At 38.3% G+C, this 19,450-nt stretch overlaps 1 protein-coding gene across 2 annotated transcripts in view; it reads right to left on the bottom strand.

Annotated features, from left to right (window-relative positions):
* Window positions 1-16,930, bottom strand: part of necab1 (N-terminal EF-hand calcium binding protein 1) — a 53,468-nt gene extending 36,538 nt beyond the window's left edge. Inside the window, exons 1-5 of one of the 2 annotated variants that reach the window (XM_086279390.1) lie at window positions 16,573-16,930; window positions 13,516-13,540; window positions 10,168-10,276; window positions 5,178-5,203; window positions 4,878-4,975 (exon numbers count right to left, since the gene is read on the bottom strand). In XM_086279390.1, the coding sequence (XP_086135516.1) occupies window positions 4,878-4,975; window positions 5,178-5,203; window positions 10,168-10,276; window positions 13,516-13,540; window positions 16,573-16,662 (348 nt within the window). In that variant the 5' untranslated portion in view covers window positions 16,663-16,930. The remainder of the gene's footprint in view (window positions 1-4,877; window positions 4,976-5,177; window positions 5,204-10,167; window positions 10,277-13,515; window positions 13,541-16,572) is intronic. The other variant, XM_086279391.1, reaches the window with a different exon arrangement.
* Window positions 16,931-19,450: the final 2,520 nt, after the last annotated feature.

Below are 19,450 nucleotides of genomic sequence, written 5' to 3'. Positions count from 1 at the left end.
GTAAAGGTCAGTCTCCTGTGATCTCCACCTTTGTGCAAGTGTGTGTTAGCGTGTGTGTGTCCATCTCAACAATGAAGAACCATTTTAAACAGCTTCATGTTTCTTTTTTTGGCCTCTTCTTTGATCTTTTATTTTCAGTTGTACAAAAGGTCAAAGGAGAGCTTTGTTGAAGGCAAAACCGTGTGGTTTTCTATAATTTTCTACCTCATTCTCTGACCCAGAACTGCTGCTAAAATCATAGCATTTAAGTCCGCACTGAATAAATGCAATCCCAGCCCTGCAATCATACCTCAGCTTCAGCATCAGTTGTTTTACCCTTGGTAATTATAAAAATCCTGATTAACAATTATAATTAAATAACATCAAAAGCAAGCTGATTGAGCACAACAACTATGCTAAGTAAAACTCAGTTTGCATGTTTTAATCTGTTTCTGGGGAGTGTGTAAATTTCCACTAATTTTAAACTTACCAAACAGCAAACAACGCGGCTACATTTTACCAGGCAGCAGCACTGCATATTATTTTTTATTAATTAAAACTTTAGATTACAGGTTTGGCATCAGTATTTGTATAAAATAAAAGACGGACTGACTATGATCACATAGATTTGGCTTCAATGCTTCTTCCAGCACCCCCGCACGTGTACATAAAGACATGAGGCATGGACACAAATAAATTAGCTTGTGTGCACACACTTATTGTATTCCAGTGCAAAATTAAAATATATATAAAAAAAAAAACACCTTGCAGCCCCCTCACGTACATCCCCAGCCAGAGACTACCCACTGAAATACATACTCAGCCCAACAGAGACGATTGAGCTTTATTCCTGTGACTAAAGGAGCATCTGTTCTCCTTCTTGCTCAGCCAATACCCAGAGACAATCAGAGAAACACGGGGATTTTTTTTTTTCTGTGACTCATTTCTAAGGTCAAAGAAATCTTATAAAAAGCGCAAGCAGAAAGACTTCATCGTGGTGAAAACCTGTGTGTCTTTCACAGTCCAGTGTTGGAATTTCATTTGGAAGTTATTGCACATTCTGTCCAATTTGTGCAGAATAATTTGTCTTCATTTAGGCTCAAATATCCAGTGTGAGTGTTTTCTAGGGGGAGCACTAGAGATTTTCTGAGAGATTTGCAAGGTGAATAGCATCAGTAGAAAATGATAAATCCTTAGCATACACACTGCCTGGTTCTCCCCTCCGCCACCGCCCCGCCGATGTCTCATTTCCGGCTCTCAGTTATCCTCTTGGAGAACAGAAAAATGATTTGAGGTGCGATTTGATTTTCACACCTCAGCTTAAACGTGTTGAGACCCTTGAATGATTGCAAAAGGGGTTGCAGAGCTATGTGTATTTTTCTCTGCAGAAATGGTGAAATTTCAAGCAGGTGTACTTCACAGCTATGCTACTTCATGTCTAACCTTTTTTCCACAACGCCTTTTTGTCTTATGAGCTTCTACTACTTTTTTGCACCTCACATTTTCTTAATAAATCTGTTTTGATCCAATTTTTTCCATAAAATCTACCTTTACTGCTGTTTTTTCCCCAACACACGCTATAAACCAATGCCTTATCTGAGATTGGCCATCATTTATCTTTGACACTACAACTTTTACATGTATAAGTTGGATGTCATCATTTGTTACCTCGTTCTGTGCTAGTAAAAAAAAAAATACAACTGACAAATTAATGGTTTGACTCCCACACAATGGCCACGATGAGATGTGTCTGCTTCACTGAAGATCTGAGGGGCGATTTGAGCTTCACAGCATGTGTTGTGTGCACCAGCTGAGATACTACAAAGAAGACGAGAGAGTGCGACAAAGAAATAGAAGCTCTCCCTCCAGATCTAATAAGCTACCTCTCTTCCTTCTGCTCACATCCTTTTCCCATTTCTCTTTGTCATTTCTCCTTTCACCCTGCCATTTTTCTTCGTGTCTGATCATTCCTGTCTTTTTGACTTTATGTCTCATGCCACTCTCATCTTCCTTCCTCTCGTCTCTGATAATGCAAAGGGCATTCTGCTTCAGACAGTAAGATCAAGAGGACGTAATACATAAAGATCAAAAGCCATATTTGTTTGGTAACGCAGCCACAATCCATTCAATTTGTCATCTGTGCTGGCTGCAAGTCCAAAAAGAATTATAACATGTTTTGTTCTGGGGGGTTCATTAGTAGTATGCATGAGCCGTGGCTTGTCCTTTTTGGCTCTGTAATGGAAATGTGACTAATGGGAGATCTGAGAACGCCAGCTGGGCGTCCTCCCAGGAGCATGCTGATTTTCAGCATGTAGCTTTGGACACATTCTGGGAAAATCAAACATGCCTTCCTATTGTCTGTACATCTTCTAAATTTAATCAAAAGTTTCCTGTGTTACTCCAATTGACACAACTTATCTCAAATGTCACATCCACTGAGTCTTAACTCACTCACTATGAAAAAAACACACACATATTATTGTCAAAGGAATATGGATCCTTTTATTACGATGACCTGGATGACTGAGAACCTTCACAGACACACACATATTATTGTGATGTCTGATATCTAGCAAAAAAAAAAAATGTATAAAAGAAATTATCATTAGATACATTTATTTTATTGTGAAATAAAATTAAAAATTAGTGGCCTTTGCCAGTACTGTGAATGCAGCTTACAGCCATTTGCCAAGATAAAGCTCTATTTTAACATGCAGGTATAAATAGTTCTAATTTATTATATCTAATTTTTGTTGTTGCCACCATGTCTGCATGCCTAAGCGCACAGAGTTGGACTGACTGATTCTCATATAGTGCTTTCCTCCTCTCCCAGAGCACTCAGTGCCACACTCACCCATTCACACACTTTCTTCTATGATTTTCAGTGTTTCCAAGCTAACGTTCACACACATTGATATTCTAATGGATGCATCGGGTTAGTATCTTGCTCAAGGATACTTGGCATGCAGACTGTGATTGAACCACTAACCCTCCAATCTAATCTGCCAATCAGTAGACCACCTGCTCTAATTCCTGGGCTACAGCCACTTGTCAGGGTCCTTGGTTTTTTCGACCCAGTGTTTTGAGTTTCCTGTGTTTTTGTCATTTTGAATTATGTATTAAGTCCTCAGTGTCAGTCTTTAGTTATTCTATAGGGTAATGTTCCTTGTATACCTTATTTAGAAATTTTCCCTCTGTGTAGCGGACCCATGCGTCTCCCTCTGTGTGTCTAAGGCTACGTTCACACTGCAGGTGCATCCAATCCGACTTTTTTGATCCTATGCGACCCATATCCGATCATGGTATGACGGTGTGAACGGCACAAATCCGATATTTTCAAATCTGATCTGGGTCACTTTCTTATGTGGTACTGAATCTGATACATATCTGATGTTTTAGAAAGCGACTGCTGTTTGAATGGTCATGTCGCATTAAATCCGTCTTTTACGTCACTGACACAAGACAGACGCCAATTATCAGCGCTGGAGAAGACATCGCAAACGCTTCCTGGCCATCCAGTGAAACTATTGGGAAGACAACGTTGGAGGAACATGAACATTTTATTTGTACTGTATAAGCTGCAGATTCTGACAGAAATCCGCAACTATCCTTTGAAGCACCGCTCCTCTAAAACAGCAATAAGGATAATTATTAGGCCATATGTAAAAAACAAAATAACTTCATAACTTAAAGCAAAATTTGGAAACGTAAAGTCCAAAACAAGTCTTCATATTAACGGCCATCAGTCAAACAATACTGTTTGGTCTGGGTCTAAACAGAGCGCGTTGTGTGTGACGTCTTCTTTTGTGCATGCGGGCCGCTTTGAGGGTTCACACTAGAGCATGTTTGCGGTCACATTTTATTTGTAGTGTGAACAAGCAGACAAAATTTTTTTTTTAAAAATCTATCAAAAAATGGAATTGAGCATTAAGACCTGCAGTGTGAACGTAGCCTAAGTGGATATAGTGATGTGAGTGTTGTGCTTTGTTCCCACTCCTTGTGTTCTGTGTTTCCTCACCCGTCATGTGCTCCTCCATGTTCTTTCTCCCTCCAGGCTATTTCTGTATACTTCCTGTTTTACTTTGAAGGTCTGTGTCTCATGTTGCTTCCTTGTCTTGTCGGTTCTGATTTCTCCCAGCTGTGTTTCCCTCCTGTCTCCTGTTTCCTGATTGCCCCTGTGAATATACAAGCCCTGTGTTTTCTCCTGCTGGTTGCTGGTTCGTCTGTGATGTCTCCCTGTGTTCATCTGCATGTTATCCTGTGAGTTTTAGATTCAGCGCCGTGCGTTTAGGTTTTCCCTGTTTAATTATTTCTTAGTTCCTGTCCTCACCGTCTCCATTTAAATAAACTCACTCCTCATACCAACCTCTGACTGCACTGGGGTCCTCACTTTACCTCCACACGACCTGCCTCGTCAGCCGTGACGCCACCCATGTGATTGGCTGATTAGATATTGAGTTGGACACGTGTAATAAAATTGCTGATGACTATACAGACACACACACACACACACACATGCATATTTGGCAAGATTGTTACACCAAAGAAACAGTTGACAAACACAAATTTTCTTACTTTTTTATGCTACGTTTATAATAATAAAGGTGCATTTAAAATATCTGTTATGTCAGTAGCTTCATCAAGACGACCTCCCTGATAGAAAGAACCCAAAAAACAGTCTAATGCCTTAACTTATTTTGTTTTAATAAGAACTGGAATTTGCATAAAATCTGAAATGCAGAAATCATTGTGAAAAAGAAAAACACACTTTCAAGAGAATTTCAAAAACATCAATGCCCAAAAGATATGTGAATATTCACACAGGAAGCATCATTACTATTCACATCTAGTGTTCCTGTGTATGTTCCCCCTGATTACATTCATTTATAGCATCTTACCTTCTTTGTTTTGTCCATCGCCTTCAGGATGGACATGTTCAGGTCTTCTAAGGCAGCAAGAACGTTCTCGTATTCACCGAGGTGCTGGGAGAAGTACTCTTCGAAGCAGAAAAACCAAACCAAAAAACATTTTGTGAGTCAGACAACTGGGACAGGGCTGTAGGTGTTTTGTTGAAGAAGCACTGGTGTGACACCTCACTCGCACTGCCTTAGGGGTTTGGTCTGGGAGCATGTGACCATGTCTAACATCTTACTTTCCTATCTTTACTTTTCTGTCTGCATTTAAAAGACTCAACTTACCACAGAGTTCATCCGTGTCCAAGTTGCTGTAAAAGAAGAAAATGACAGGTATTTAAATTAAAAACAGACGTCTCCAGGGACAGAGGTACATTTTTCCTGCAAAGATCTCTTTGACACAGTCTTCGCTTTGATGAATCAATGTGATGACAGATAGAACTGAGTAAAATATGCGATGAGTAACAGAATAATTTTGGTGTTTTGGCCTCCAGAGGCATGAGTGAGAGACAAATTGGCCAAATGGGGAGTTTCAGAAATGTTGGCCGTTTCTAATAAATGTTCATGCATGGATGCTTTTCTGGGTGGTCTGAGTATTTTTGTTCCTGAAAGAGAGAGCCCAAAAGAGAAAAGAAGTGGAACAAAGGAGAGGTGACGAAGTGAAGAGAATATTAGGCACTGTATCAGCACTACAACTATCTTCAGACGACACAAAAAACACATCTTATTTCTTGCTCTAGTCATTGATACCAGGGGATTTCACTCGTTTAAACCGCATTTCATGCAAGCCGTGGCTGCTGTTTGCAAGAGGAGAGTGCTGCAATCAATGATCCAAACAGGAGAAAACGGAGAGAGGAGCCAGAAGTCAGACAACTAAGTAACGCACCATTAGCCTCTCTCCTGTTTTGCTTGAAGCCTGGTTGCTCTGACACTGAAGGTACATTACCATTGCTCTGAAAATTTGTTACCTTTATAAATAAATAAAACAGCCTTGAAATACTGTAAATACAGTTAATTCCATATCAATAATCTGTCATCCATACATGCAGCATGCTGTGTGTGCCTGTTTAAATCCGCTGTATTGAATAATGTCAGTGTTCGACATGGACCTGAGCAGGTTTAACAGCCTGTCAGGGAGACCTTACAATCTGGTTACTCGTTCTTTAATCAATATAGGATTCAACCAGAGACTTCCAATTGACTTCCTTACAACTTTGTCATCTGCCTCCTCCTGTGTTCATTTCACAGGTGGAGGCACACATTAACACGGAGTCTGGTAAAGATAATAGGAAACTGGACTCCACTGTATGTCAACAGTATGCATTTTTCTTTTTTTGTTGTTGATATTTTCTTGAATACATATCTGATACAATCTATATAATAAAATTAAATATCATTAATTGAGTTCTGCTGAGCTCTAAAGGGACATTTTAGGTCTCTATTCTCATTACAAATATCACATCAAATCTACACATACACACTGAAAGGTTGTTGGTTGGTTCAATTCCAGCTATAGCCACAAATCATCTTTAATACTGAGTCAGGAAGAGATCTGGTGTAAAAATGTGTTTGTGAAATAATTATTATCACTTTAAAATATTAAGGAAGTAGACAGACGTTTAGATGGTGATGACTGTAGGAGCAAGTGGTGACAAAGCCAGATAATTTCTTCTTGCTTTTCAAATGGCCAAATAATTTCTTTTCTTTTTGTTAAGTCACCCCTATCATTGGCTTATCTTGTTGAGGCCATGTAAAAGTATACGATGAGGACTTAGGCACTAATGACCTCTTAACTAATTACACCTTGCTGTTGCTGCAGATCAGAAGATGCATACACTTTGGGTATAAAGGGATGAACATGGTCAGCAACAATAATCAGGTAGGCTGTGGTGGTTAAATGATGCTCAGCTGGTGCTTAGGAGGCTGAAATGTACCAAGAAAATATCCCTAACAACATTAAACCACTACCTTCTGCTTGAACTGCTGATACAAGGCAGGACTGATATATGCTTTCATGTTTTTTATCAACATGCCTATAAAGTTGCTGTCATGTGATTGGTTGTGTGTATATAATAAATTTAGTTAGTAACTATATTCTGATTTTAAGAAATCTGGTTTTGTTTCTGAAGTTGTCCTTTTAAAAATGTTTATAAAAATCAATTAAACTTCAGTTTTGATGCCTCTGTGCTCAGTCTGCAAAAAACTTTTCTGAAAAAACTGAAATTCAGTTGTTAGTAAGTTTAACTTTAGCTCTGTGAGTGGATGCACAACCCTTCAAAAGGCTCTATAACTGGTTAGGTGAGGAGGCCAGACTTACTGATCGCTGTGGCCTCCCCAGAGCTTGTTTTTTCTTTTGTCCACTTGCAGTTTATGTGAGTTTGGACACCAAAACATTGAAACTGTTTAACATATTGATTTAAATGTAAATTTTCCAAGGTGATCGTTGTGTGATGTAATGCCGAGTGCAAATCCTGCATTCTTATAATTGTTGTGATGATGTGATGAGCTGCAGCAGCTATTTATTTAGAGAGAGAATCAACCTGTATCAAACCACTTGAGTCAGAGTGTTTAATTTTCTGGTTGTTTAATTACACCAATGAAGTATGTAACATGATTGACACACCACTGTGTGGAGTGAACAGAGATATTTTAATAAGCTTCCTGATAAGTGTACTCATTAAGCAGTGTTAATAGAATTAGCACTGTTTGCTTCGGGTGATATAGACAACAACAACCATCCTGTGACTATTACTCTATCAACAGACACTAGGGCCCAGTGTGTAAACTACAAGCCCAACAACATACACACACAAGTTCCTTTACATCCTTGTGTAGTTTTAAGCCAGCTCTTTGTTTATAACAGCTGGCTGAATGCTCAACAGCTGCTTGCTTTAAAGCTTACAAAAGTCTCTTTCTAGTGTTTTTAGACCACTGATGCAGAACCTGCATCTGATTAATGTGAGGCACACCAAAGAAAACTTAACTAATAGCTTACACAGAATGAAGTTTCTCCAAGCACTTTTTGAAGAACTATTTTCAACCTGATTCAGACTGCAGATCTTTATTAGTACACATAATCATCATTATTTTTCAATGTCTAACGTCAAACTGAGGGCCAGGTGAGGTGGTTTATTCAAAGTGGTAATTCATCATAAAAAATACTGAGTGCTCTCGAGTCTTTGACATCTCTATTAGAAAATGTATTTCTATTGAAATAAATCACTATCATCACTTCTTCTGTTGTGAATAGCTTTAGTTTAGTTTCATAAAACCAAATGTCCAGCAGTGTTGATTCAATGCACAACAGAGTCAGTGGCTAAAGTGCTAAAAGTGGCGCTCTGTGTGAAACCGCTAACGCTAACCATAAATTCTCCATTTCTTTGGCAGGTAATGAAGGGTAAACCAAATAATAATGTGTGATTACATACTGGTTGTACACGGTGATAGATGATACAGTTACTCTATATTATACTTTGTATATTTATGACAGCACTTGTTAGCTTGTTTGTGCACATGCTAATTGAAGCGTGGCACAGAAGCTAGCATGGCTTTACACTTTTATTTCTCTTCTGTTATGACTATCTAAACATTAGATCAATAACAGATGCTTTTACTAACCTAACCATGTTCTACATCACTCTACAATAACACACATATATTTAGTTCTACTTGTTTCCTTTATATAAAACTTTGATCGGGGACTTTAGGGTTAAGGATGCCAGTGTTATATAGCTGGAAGACAGAGATTAGAAATACTTACATACTAATCTAAGCTTTGTCAAAATGGCACTAAAAGGTTTATTCACCTGCTAAATGCCTCTCAGACAGAAACAGTGCTTCAGTGCTGCACTGCTATTATATAACTGAAACTAGCAGCTATTTCTAAATATCTTGTGGCTCAGCGGGTCATTTGCTCACAAATGCCTTCAGTGTAATCACAGAGGAGTGACTGTATAAGTATTATCTGTATCCTGATTGATGCAGGAGCTGGTTCACATTATAATGTCTGCAGGGAGCATAAGTAATGTGGTTTCTCATGTGTGTGATTTAAAAGAATTGGTGTGAACTAAAAAGCAGAAAAATCAGTGCAAATCGGTCGACAGTGAAGTGTCAGTGTGTCTTTGGCTTCCTCTCACCGTTAGGTGTTTGGGACATTGTGAATATAAATGGTAAAATGGCCTGCATTTATATAGCGCCTTACTAGTCCCTAAGGACCCCAAAGCGCTTTACATATCCAGTCATCCACCCATTCACACACTGGTGATGGCAAGCTACATTGTAGCCACAGCCACCCTGGGGAGCACTGACAGAGGCGAGGCTGCCGGACACTGGCGCCACCGGGCCCTCTGACCACCACCAGTAGGCAACGGGTGAAGTGTCTTGCCCAAGGACACAACGACCGAGACTGTCCAAGCCGGGGCTCGAACCGGCAACCTTCCGATTACAAGGCGACCTCCCAACTCTTGAGCCACGATCGCCCCAGGGAACATTGCATTGCACATCAGTGCCTGATTTTTAAAAGTAGATGATCTGTATTTACTGTGCTTCCACCTCCAGCTGAGTCTTGCAGAACAAAGCTGCAGGTCAGGAGGAAAAGAGGAAGACCACAGAGAAAGTTCACAGGTGTAGTGAGGGAGGACTTTGGGATCATCATTAACGATGATTTAGGCCTCATTGTGATGCGTTGACGGTTTCCCTGATTGAAAGGTGACTTATAATACACAAGAATTTGGAAACCACGTTAGACAAGCCTGATATTTGAGAGTAATAATAATAATAATAATAATAATGGATTGCATTTATAAAGCACTTTTCGAGACCCTCAAAGCACTTTACAATTCCACTATTCATTCACTCTCACATTCACACACTGGTACACACTGACATGGTGTACAAGAAAAGCATGCAGAAGCTCACTTTATTTCTCTACTTGTGGCAGTCTCTCAGGGTGAAACAAAAATCTGTACAGGTATTACAATAAAAAAAAAACAACTCTTTTTGAAAGCAGTAACTAAATTCAAAATGACCTCTCAAAGCCTCAGTGGGAAAGCTCCAAACAAATTTTACCAGCCATTTCATTTATATTGTTGTATTATTTTAGTTACTTCACAAAATAATTTGAGCAAGTAAATCTCTTCTTACTTTTAAAAAGATGAATGTTATTAAAAGGGAAAACACAACGATATCGTTCAGAATTTTGAAACCGATTACTCTCGCCCCTTACCTCTCCTCATCTGAATGGAATAAACTGGTAAGAAGGTAAAGCGAGTCTTACTCTGTGTTATGGGTATCGATCGTGTGAAAGAGTTCCTTCAGTTCCTCAGCTGTCAGGACTCCGTCAGAGAAGTAGGATTTGAATTCATCAAAGGACAGCTTTCCATCATCTGGGGGTAAAGAACAAATCTTCTCAGGATGGCTTCTTTCTCAACACTTTAAAACATCGTGGATTTGGTTTGTGTTTGCAAGACATCAGACTATAAGAAAATGTGTCCAAACAAATGTAAAAGTGAAACTGGCGGATCATTTTGTTATAAAACTGATAAGATGACATTGATAAAGAATATTTGTCTTGAGCTGGTTTGACCTGAGGTGTCTTTAGATGTTAAAAATTATATCAGTAAAATATGGCATCAAGTTTAAACATCAGATTCTATTTCACATCAAACGAGGAGTAATATAACATAACAAAATAAACCAGCAAAGGTACATTGATCTTGTTTTTATTATCCCTCTCTCCATATATAAAGCAGGTCATCACCATTTGTTCCACTAGACTAACATTATATCAAACAGTCAGTCATTTTTTATGATTTGAGGCGCTGCAATTATGAACAGAATAAAAGTAGTATGAAATATTCATGAGCTGAAAATAAACAGAATTTCAAAACAGAGCGCTCCAAACTGAACGCCCTCCAGCGAAAACAAAGACCAACGACATCTCGTTTTTCACGCAGCTCTGGCTCCAGTGGTGTCTTCCTGTTTTTGTGACACAGTGTGGCCGATCTTCAAATTGTCACTGCTGACCTGATCTGGAGGAAATGTGTAGCATGTTTCTATAGCTGCTGTAAGGGAACACAATCACATGCCCAAAAATAGAGCCTACAGTGAGTCACTGTCAGTGCATTCAGAAATACGCTCGGAGCAGGTTCGGCATGTGCTGCTCCTTGTGCAACAATAAAAACAAACATGTGGGATGACTTCTATTGCTGCATGACAAGGCTTCAAATCATACACGGCGTGGGATGGATATTTAGTAGATGATGGAGCATGTCATGCCATGTGAAAAATACTGATTTGCTATTTTTGGTCATTTCTGCTAAATTCAACTGGACTGCATTTATGTTGTTTACACAACAAGCCGCAGTCACACATTCATGCAGACTTTTAATGGGTAGATATAACAAATATACTAATGACATGAGGGGCAAATGGGTCAGCAACTTGTCCAAGAACACTTCTACATGCTGCCTGGAGGAGTTGGGGATCAAACCCTCAACCTCCTGCTACAAACTGATGCCCCAAATTAAAAATATATGCAGGTCAAAGAAAGACAACTAAATATAGAGGTCTGTTAATTTGTCGGTATGTTATATGACTTATAGGAAAATTGATTCTACTATTTTCCTTTTTAACATTTTAAAACAAACAGCTGTTTCCAGAAATGGGTGCTGATGTTTACTTGTTTACAGCAAAGTACACCCGCCAGGTTATCGCTGATGGACGTTATAGGATGGACATAGCGGCAGTTTTTCGTAACGTCCCCTTCTGAACCCTCGACATGAACATTTTGGTCATTTCCAGCTTGTTTCTATGAAACTGTCAAACAGGGTGAATCTCAGACATCGTGGCTACTGCACGCATGAGTCCACAGTCACACAGACCAGTCGGGAAATCCCTGGGAAACATCAGTTGCTAGAAAAAATGTGTATTGCCCGACCAACTGGCAATTGGCTGCAGGTAGTCACTGGGTGAAAGTGGTTACAAAGAGGTATACAGTATTGTATCAAAAACAGTGGGATTTGTTTGGGCGCTTGCAGGTTGTCATGGTTATGTGCAGTCTGCAATGCAACTCGCCGAGCAGTCGTGAAACTTGAAAAAGAGTGACCCAAACCAGAAACAGAGACTACTCGCCTTCAACATAAAAGCTGCACCTTTTGAAACGTGTTGGTTGCATCAATTAAGAGCAGCTTTTAATTTGAAAAGCAAACGTAATAATTTGCACAAAGTATCACGACTGCTTTCTAACTCCTGACAGATTTCAGCAGGGGTCATGACTTTTTGTGCTTTTTTGCACCTTCCTTTCTTCGTATGATCAACACATTTTCTCTCTATCATTTCTTCTATTTACACATAACTTAATTCATGGACATTTATGGTGTGATTTCTTTGCATGTATGGATTGGATGGGTTGTTACCAACATCTGGTAAGAATTTCCTTATAAACTGATCTATTTTTTTCTTATATTTATTGTTTTGTGGAAATTAATGAATGGTTTGGTCACACTTTTCACAGTATTTTCACAACAAATAGTTTGCAAGTGTTTTCAGACAAGTCAGGATCTTCCATGAGTGACTGAGGTCTAAGGTTGGCGCTTGTCAGTCACAAGATAACCACAACTTAAAGCATCATCTAACCAAGTTGCTAATTTTCCTACTCCCCTGGCTAAATGTTAAATTGAAATGGTAAACTGTGATTTAGCATTATACTCTAATGAACAGCACAAAACCACAGAAGATGTAATGTAATGAGGCGGTGAATAGACTCTAAACTAGCAAATGTGTTTAAAAAGCAATCAGAAAAGTGAGCTAAAAAATAAAGCCGCCCCCTGCAGGTCATTAGAGTAAATGCAGATTTGAGGCACTTTGACGTTTGTCCTCACTGTTCAGACCCAGAGGCTACTTCCATCTTTTATATACAATCTATGTTTATAATACACTTCAGTAAAAGTCAGAACATCAAAGTCATTTCTTACAAAAACATTATTTAAATTAAAAAAATTTAATTCTTTCCAGAATTAAATGAAAGAAATTTAGATCTTGTTTTATTTATTTCAAAGCATATTTATTATCTCAGCAAACAAAGACTTGCTTGAATTGTGTGGGGTCAAAACAGTTTTTAAATGAAAAGTAAACAGTGAAGCAGCTTAAAGAAGCTAAGATGGAGGATTTATGTACATCCTATATTACACTTGCATGTGTAACAGAAAGAGATTTATTTATTATTTTAGTGCTTTTTGGATTCCCTTTGTTGTCTGCACTTCTCTGATCAATAAGAACATAAAAGATGTATTTTTGTATGTTTATCCTGCATTAGAGAGTGGAGGTGAAACAACAACATAATTTGCCACCTGATAGGGCACCTCTGAGTCATTTTGTGTGGACCACTATCATAAAAGTGTTCACAAATGTCAGTGTTTTTCTTTGTAAATGCTCTGAAACTGAACCTCAGTGGGCATGGTCAGTTTCCTGTTTCCATGGAAACTGACAGAGTATCAGCAGAGAGTCATGATCGGAATTTCATTGAGAAAGTAATCTGTGAAAGAAAGGTTGAAGTGACGCTCAACACAGAAGAGAGTGGTGTTGGTGTGTGAATCTGAAATGAGCCAGATGGTGAAATACTCACCGTTTTTATCGGCCCTCCGTAAGATCTGTAATTAGGAAATGAAGAAAAAAACAACAGGATATTAAAGCAGGTTCCACACCACCAGAGTTAAAGTAAGCAAGTGTGTGAGTGCGAGGATCATCGATCACTCTGCCGAAAGCAGTGCGTCATTAAATTATTGATAGTGCTGTCCCAGAGTCCAAAGGAGATGAAAGGCGGAGTGGCAATGACCACATCAGCTGTAAAAGGCTTGAGCCACCATCCTCAAAATAGCACATCCTACTTTTACTTACCATGAAGAAGACTCTGCACAGGCGGCTTTGGAGGATAAATCTATATCTAAATGATGTCTGTTTTAAATTCATTCATTTATTTGTGGGATTTCCAGACTAAGAGGATTCTAGCCCAAAGCTGCACACAGGTTAAAAAAAGAAAGAAAAAGAAAACTACTATAAAATATCCACCCACCATCTTCAAGCTCCTGGCAGTCGATTCTGTGCTCTGATTTACTTTTTTTTTCCAGTTTTTTTTTTAAATCTGCTGTACAAATACTGCTTCTCTGTCTTCATCTCTTAGTTAAATTCAGTTCCTCTACAAAGCGACAAAGCAGAAAAAATTGTTTTGTTTCATTATTATTTCAAATATGTAATCAACCATTCACTTGGCAGGAACCATCACAACCATGTTAGAAAGTGGTCCAAAAAAGAGAAAGAAAATATCCAGTGAGTGGCTGTTCTCTGGATGAAAATTCCAGAATGAACAGACTGCTTTGAGCTGATAGGAAGGCAAGAGTAACAAGAGTAACCACTCGTTGGAACAAAGATATCCATAAGAGCATCTCTAAATGCCCTACATGTTGAATTCTGAAGTAGATGTGCTACAGGAGCAGAAGACCACACTAGCTGCTACTTTTGTCAGCTAAGAACAGGAAACTGAGGCTACATGTCACACTGACTCACCAAAACTGGACAACAGAAGACTAGAAAAAAACAAAACATTATCTGGTCTAATTAGTTTCAATTTCTGCTGCTACACTCAGAATTTGTCATAAACAACATGGAAGCATGGATCCATCCTTGTATCAGTGATTCAGGCTGCTGGTGATGTAATGCGTTGGAAAATATATTCTTGGCACAGTTTGGATCCATTAGTACTGACTGAGCATCATTCTAAGGCCACAGCTTACCTGAGTTGCTCATCTTTATAACCACAGTGTCCTCATGTTCTCACAGCTGCTTCCAGCAGGATCACATATCATCTCACTAAGTTTAAAATCATCTCAAAATGCTTTCTTGAGCATAACGATGAGCTCCCTGTACTCAAACTAGTACTAAGCTTCATGGTGTACCTAAATAAAGTGTCTGGTGAGTGTACATAAATTAGAAAAGACTACCAAAAAAGACATCACTTTGTATTATATGAAACTAGAATAGGATATTTTTAAGTCATGGTATTTTAATTACATATAATTACGTTTTTATCAATTAAGTATAAAAATAATATAGATATTAATAAATGCTCAAAATAAGCACCTGCTCCTGATGTAATTGTGTCTGCTCTCTAAAGCTGTTGTGTCTGTTCTTTATCACCCCGTGAACGCATTGTCACAATCTTAATAGTACAGGCTTAAATAATATTTAGAGTAATCTTGATGACTACTCCTGCCGTTTCTGCTTTTACCCCTGTAATTAAACTCAAGTCCGGGTCTCATCTCATTTCATACCTCAGCTCACCCAAATGAATCTTTCATATGCTATTAATAAAATAAATCTCACACCGCAACAACGGCAGCAGAATAAAAATGCAAACATCTGAGATAATGTCAGTGATTGGGTTGAAGATATGTGTATTAATGAAGCACACTGAGGTTGAAGCTCAGAAGAAACAAAATATACCCAAGAAGCAACAATTTGTGACCAGCTCTCCCCTAAAAACAAGAAATGGTTTGATTCCCTGTAATCCAGTTGGAGAAGACAGATAATGAGTTTGCCATTGGCTGGATAGATAGAGGTCTCTGCCTTTAATAACTCTGGTTAAATGCTAAATGTACTACAAAGCACTTTTCTCCTCTTACCGAGCACTCAAAACACTTCTCTTGGTTCATTTGCTTTCCTTCTATGCCTTCCCGAAAATACTGATGGCAGCCAACAGGTTTATGATTAAGATATCACAAATGAATGAAAGCATGGAGGGAAATTGAATCAGTAGGTGGATAAGAGGCAGAAGGCAGTCTGATTAAGAGCAGGGGTAAAGCTGCTAAGACACAAACACTTGGAGAAGGGTCATTAGATCAGGATGAGAGTTTAAGATGTGTGAGGAATCAATCCTAGGCTTATTTTATTGTCCACACTTACACCCTCTGCACTTGCCTCCATCCCTAACAAAAACAGGACCCAAACAGAAGACCCGCTTAAGGAAAAATCACCAGCATGTCTACAACTACCACCTATGGCTTGGTTTGTTTGTTTTTCTTTGCACAGATTTGCAGTGAAAATTAGGAAATTAAGTGAATGATGTTCATAATTTAATTGAATATGTACCCCCACCCCCTGCACAATACTCAAACAAAACCTACATCCATGTTTGCATGATCATTTCCCCCACAAAAAAATACAGGTTTCTCTTTTCAAATTAGAAATATGTTAATGTTAATTAGATTTTTCATATTTAAGCTGGATTTGTGAACAAACATATCAACAAAACGGGGCAGATTTCTACTAATTAATTATTTTACTGTGTTTGATTTTAAGGCTGAGGAGAAGCGAAAGGAGTAAGCTTTGAAATCCTTCTACCAAATAGATAAAGTACATGTGAGTTGTATGAAATAATTACTAGAAAGAAAGCCCTCTGTACACGTCATACATTAGAGGAATCCATATTAAATCAAGTGAGCCACAATCAACACTAATAGGTCTTCTTTATTTCTAATAAATTGAAATCTGTAAACTGTAATGCATTTTGTAAGGATCACATACCGGTAATCCTGGTATATATATTTTTCTACAGTTATGTTTTAACAGTGTTGATTTTTAAGTGTAATTTTGGTCTTAATAAGGATAAAAAACACATGATACTTACATCAATGAAAATGGACATTCCCTTTTTGAGCTCTATTTGAGCGCTGGGCTCCTCGGACACCGGCTGAACCTCTTCTGAACAATCCATCATCCACAGTGTAGCTTCACTTGTGATCTGCAGAGGAATGTGTGTCCGCTTGAACCTCTTATTCTCTGACTCCGACAAGACACGCGAAGTAACGCACAAGTTCCGGGCTGGAGTGCCACAATTAAACGTTTACTTTTAAAAGCCGAAAATAAGAGTTAATGCGATCCTTACAGTGCACGTAACGAAGCCCAAATATAACTGCCCTGCAGTCAGCTTTGAGACTGCTTTTTCCTCCCCGTTAGGCAGCGATGTGCAGCTATATGCTTTTATTTTGACAGCTAAATCAACAGCCTGCCATATACTGACTGTCTGTGTTGATCCCGCCTCAGTTGATGCGAAGTATTCGTGTTTTTCACACTGTGATGCACAGGCTTTAAAATATATAATTAAATACATAGAAACTTCACCTGAGACACTCTGACAACATCGCTGCATTCAGCCAAATGAGCAGCACTAATAGCTTACTCCAACAGAGGGGCTGTTACATAAATGTGAACTTTTTGTAAAAGCTACAAAGGCCACATAAAAGGTCGGCTTATGATGTCCTCTCTAGACAGATCCCCCTCCCCCCAGGTAGTTGAATGCTTGAAAACGGTGGTCTCACTTCAACACACAAAAATGGCCAGTCTCTCAAGGACTGACATTTCTGTGTTTTCGCTGCAGTATATGCTCTCTTTTAATCTGACCATAATGAAAATGTATACAACTAAAAAACAAACAAATTAAAAAACAACAACTCATTAAGAATGCTTTCTATTGTAGCTTTGCATTAGCAAAAGAAGAAGAAGAGGAATATTGAACTATAACAAGGATATGTATGTTATAATCTGCCACATGTATCGCTCATGCTAAACTTGTATTGGGTTGAAATGGCTGTAAAACTGTGTAACACTTCCATCTAGTGGGGTGCTGTGATAGCACAAAAATACAGATCAACAAAACCAAAAATTACATTGATGAAAAAAAAAAAGAAAAAACATATAATTTAATTAATAGTCCAGGGTTTATGTGAGACAATGCTCAGATAGGAGGGGTTAGTCTGTTTTTAAAGGACTACCACCTCAAGGCTTACAGCTCCACAGCCGAGAAAGCGGTGTTAGATGCACCAATGAACTTATTGTCTGCTTCACTCCCCTCGTTATGAATTTATGCTGAGCACACCAAGCAGGGTGATTCCCCTCAGGCTATAATATTATACTGCATGCTCTCAGAAATACAGGAGAATAAGTGAAAGTGCTCTTACTCTGCCACATATCACAGTAGTGTGCCGCCTGAAATTATGAACCAGATTTTTATAAACGTGAAATTATGTCCATAAAAATAATCTGCAGTGTATTTTTATGCTAACTATATTTACTGCAGTACTATTGTTCAGTTACAGATTTGTGGTACATGTACTGCATTTAGGTCTGCTTCTTCATCACCTCATTGCATGATGGATATTTATTTTTGATTCCTTCTTTGAAAGCTATTTTGAATGAACATGGTAAGAAAATTAAGCTTAATTCATCTTGTTGTGAATGAAGACTGATTGGAGACAATCTATACTTTTGCCAGCTGAATTTAAGAGCATGTTATTTTAGGTGATCAAGAGGAAACATATAATTTTTATAGTAGAATAAAACTGAATTGAGAACCTTTTTTGTAGGATTATATGCCAATGAGCAAACATATGTGTAGATCAGGGGTGTCAAACATAAAGCCCAGGGTCCAGAATTGGCCTGGCAAAGACTCCAATCTGACCCACTGAAAGGTTGTAGAAAGTGTGAAGGAATGCATAGATTTAAACTTTAATCTGTATTTTGATAAGCTTTTCACAAGTTCATAAAAACCTCTCCTATTGCCATTCACACTATACCAAAGTAAAGTAATAGATAATTAAAGGACATAAAAGTTCCTGTTTTTAGTGCCTACTTACTTATACTACTAATAATGATATCAGTACTGGAATGTTTATGTAGGCAATGAGGTACCAAAAACCTTTCTGTCATTTTCTACATTAATAATGTAGAAAAACTGAGAAATACTGTTGAAATTGCACTTCCCCCCTATATTAACGCTTCTCGGGGATTAAATGTGCAGTTACATGCATTTACACTGACAGAAAGGGACGTTACACTGGTCTGGCCCACTGAAGGCCACGATATTAAATGAGACATCCCTGGTATAGGTAATATCTGTTCTGCACATTGAGACACACACACACACACACACACACACACACTAAAATAAGTGTCAGAAAGCATGTAACTACAACAACAATAAATTGCTCTCATGAATTTATATGAATCTCATGCGTGTGTGTGTATGTGTTTGTGTGTTTTAATTTGCTTCAGTTGTTTATCAGTTACATTTATTTAAATTTCATAAACCATCAAAATGACGTGTGTTCAAAATGAAATCCAGGCCATCTTTAAACGACTTTTAATTCCTATGTTTATTTTCCTCTTGTTGCGTAATTTGTAATTTTCTAATGAAATCACTGTGTGTTTGCTCCTGTTTATTTTTAGAAAGGAGAGCTTTCCACGTAGCTACGTCCCGGCCACACTGACGGTAAGGAGTAACAACACGGGGACATTTCACGGTGATATCTGTTACGTATATCTTGCCTTAAAAACACAGAGAGACTCCGAATGATTGAAGTAAAAGAAACGTTACAGGGATCGCGTTAAGCTTGGCTGACAGAAACAAAATCATTCAAGCAATCGCTCAAAAACAACTTATTTTAAAAAAAAATCTCGCGGTGACATCGAGAGCTTTCTGATTGGTTGAAACAGTTAAACGGTGGGTC

The sequence above is a fragment of the Aulonocara sp. 'chitande type north' Nkhata Bay genome, linkage group LG22 (assembly GCF_057382095.1).
Source record: "Aulonocara sp. 'chitande type north' Nkhata Bay isolate Kocher_YH1m ecotype deep benthic linkage group LG22, A_spYH_male_GT1.1, whole genome shotgun sequence".
NCBI lineage: Eukaryota > Metazoa > Chordata > Actinopteri > Cichliformes > Cichlidae > Aulonocara > Aulonocara sp. 'chitande type north' Nkhata Bay.
This window is presented reverse-complemented; position numbering and strand designations above follow the sequence as displayed.